Source organism: Schistocerca americana, chromosome 2 (genome assembly GCF_021461395.2).
Source record: "Schistocerca americana isolate TAMUIC-IGC-003095 chromosome 2, iqSchAmer2.1, whole genome shotgun sequence".
NCBI classification, from domain to species: Eukaryota; Metazoa; Arthropoda; class Insecta; order Orthoptera; family Acrididae; genus Schistocerca; species Schistocerca americana.
This window is the reverse complement of record NC_060120.1, coordinates 366,961,924-366,964,669: the sequence shown is the minus strand read 5'-3', so window position 1 is coordinate 366,964,669 and position 2,746 is coordinate 366,961,924. Positions and strand designations below refer to the sequence as shown.

Sequence of the window (2,746 nt, the reverse complement as noted above, 5' to 3'; positions counted from 1 at the left end):
AATCCAGTTTGTGTGCTGCGACTAAAGATTCTTTCGAGAATCATCCCCAAATTGCGTGCGTATCTGATTTTCAAAATTATTAAATTATGGGAATTTATGTAGACGAATGAGTCCACTTTTTATACACAGCTCTTTCTGTTCTGCAAAGTTCCTCTTATTGCCTAAGGATATGGAATACATACGTGAGAACAGTGTAATTTTCCTTGTGTCCGACCATGCACTGATTGTCGCATGGCCTACGGAACGTACTGACGGTACCAGGTTTCATCTCCTGTACTGATACGGATATCAAACAACACGTGACGACGGTGCTTCGACGACTCCACAAGATGCATTTGCTGTCTGTTTGCAACAGTCTTACGACAAATGTCATAAGTGTGTTGTAGCAAATGGTGATTACTTTTCAACACCACTAAAAGTATTTTGTTTGTAACTTTTGTTTCCTTTATTATCTGAGGCAATTTATCGAAGTTTTCAGACCCACCATGTATTTTTTGTTCCTTTGAACTAACGTATCAATACATATAACGTTAAACATGAGGCTGAGTGTAAAATTAATTATTAAAATTTTCTTCCCCCACGTTTTGAGCAAAATGCAATGCAAACTGCAATGTTTTATTCAAATTTGCTCGTAAAAAGTAAACATTAAAGCTAATCTGTACTTTCTTTGTGTCTCCTGACACTCGCCATTGACTTTTGCAATGTAGAAAGTATGCACGCGACAAGCGCGACAGGGGTCAGGTTTTGTGCGGTGAATGGCAAAAATTTGGCGCCGCGGGGGGGACCAGGCGGCTTCGGCCGTGGCTATATAAGCTGTGACCGCCGCCCAAGCAGGCACACAGCAGCGGAACGTAGCAGCAGCAGCAGCAGCAGCAGCATGGCGTGCAAGGTGAGGCAGCCGGCAGCAGCGCACTCTCGTGTTTACCAGGCGCCGTGGCGACGGCTTTGCCAAGCATTAATTTGAGTTTACTTTCACTTTCCGTATACTCGTAAAAGAATTGAACACAGTGGACGGTAATGAACGATAGACGTGTCTTAGACGGCGAATTTTTTGTTGTTTTCGTAACACCATAATGAGATCGTCTATTAAAACATTATTCCAAGTTCCTCCATGTCAAACTTTTAGGCTACTTGAACCAGGATGATTATCAAAGAAACAAGGGATATTCGTGCTATTTAGAGGAAACACAGTTACTACATTATGCAGTGATATCTGAAAAACTTTTAGAATTGGAATACATTAATATAGTGCGTTGCTTTGCTATTTAAATAAGGATGGGTGCCATTGACAAGCAGTGCTACCAACCTGGACTTCCCATCTTTCTGTAAAAAAAAAAAAAAAAAAAAAAAATAAATAAATAAATAAATAAATAAAAAAAAAATTGATGAATTTTGTATTATATTCAACGGATTCAGATACAATTATATATTTCTTCGAATAACATCTAAAGCGTATGTTCTAGTGGTCATTAGCGGTTTTCAAAGAGCCATGTCCCTGCGTTATCTGCTTTGCTTCGAATGGACTCTTCATACAGCAGAAAATCTCCACTTCATTTTGGCCAAATTTTTCTTGACTTCACATTCCCACTTAGGAATATTGCAGATACCTTCTCCAAGGCCATACCAATACTGGAACATATGTTCTACACAAAAGAGGTAGCACTTTTTATCTGAGACTGTGATGATAGAAAGAATGATAACAGTCTTCTCTTTCTCTGGCAGTTCATCATTCTGTCCGTGGTGGTGGCCGTGGCAAGCGCCGGCTATCTGGGCGCCCCCGCCGTCTACGCCCCTGGCGCACCTCTGGCTGCCCGAGGATACGCCGCCCCCGCCTACGCCGCCCCCGTTGCCCGTTACGCCGCCCCCGTCGCTAGGGCTTACGCCGCCCCCGTAGCCAGGGCCTACGCCCCAGCTGTCGCTGCCGCCCCCGCCGCCGTGGAGTACGACCCGCACCCCGAGTACAGCTTCGCCTACAACGTCCAGGACGCCCACACTGGTGACTCCAAGACCCAGCACGAGAGCCGCAGCGGAGACGTCGTCCAGGGCAGCTACAGCCTGGCCGAACCCGACGGCTCCATCCGCGTCGTCGACTACACGGCTGACCCCGTCAACGGCTTCAACGCCGTCGTGCACAAGGAGGCCGGCGCCCACCCCGCCGTAGCCGCCCCCGTGGCCGTCGCCCACGCCCCCGTGGCCGTCGCCGCCCCCGCCAGGGCTTACGCCGCTCCCATCGCCAGGGCTGCCTACGCCGCCCCCATCGCTAGGGCTTCCTACGCTCCCGCCTTGGCCTATGGTGGCGCCTACCATGGTTAAGGGCTGACATGGACCAACCAACCAACTACTCATCCTCATTTTGTACAAATTTTTGTATCCATTAATGAACATCAATATAATATTTGTCTAAACTATTTAGTGGTACATTATTACTTACTTTCATTTTCATCCCAAACCCAGCCTTTCCAATGTATGCTAAATTACGATGGTTCTCCCAAATGTACGTAATTGAGCTACAGTATTATAACTATTTTCAGTACTTGTAAATTATAATACGTAGCCAATGTGAGACGTCCCCTTTGAACAATTATAGATGACTGTCCTTAAACTGACACACAATATTTTGTTAGCGCAACGCAATCTGACTTTCAAAATTCCCTACAAAAGAATGGCCCTGACTAACATTAAACTATACCTTTCACAAATCACTTACCTCACAAAAATCTTCGCTGCTCAAGCTACTGCAATACAG

General features: G+C 45.7%; 1 protein-coding gene across 1 annotated transcript; it reads left to right on the top strand.

Moving 5' to 3' along the window:
• The first annotated feature begins 866 nt into the window (after nucleotides 1-866).
• Nucleotides 867-2,408, top strand: LOC124595069 (cuticle protein 18.6). Its single transcript, XM_047133650.1, has 2 exons — nucleotides 867-889; nucleotides 1,723-2,408. Exons 1-2 carry the CDS (start codon nucleotides 878-880, stop codon nucleotides 2,311-2,313), a joined length of 603 nt encoding a protein of 200 aa, XP_046989606.1. The 5' UTR covers nucleotides 867-877; the 3' UTR covers nucleotides 2,314-2,408.
• The last annotated feature ends 338 nt before the right edge of the window (nucleotides 2,409-2,746 follow it).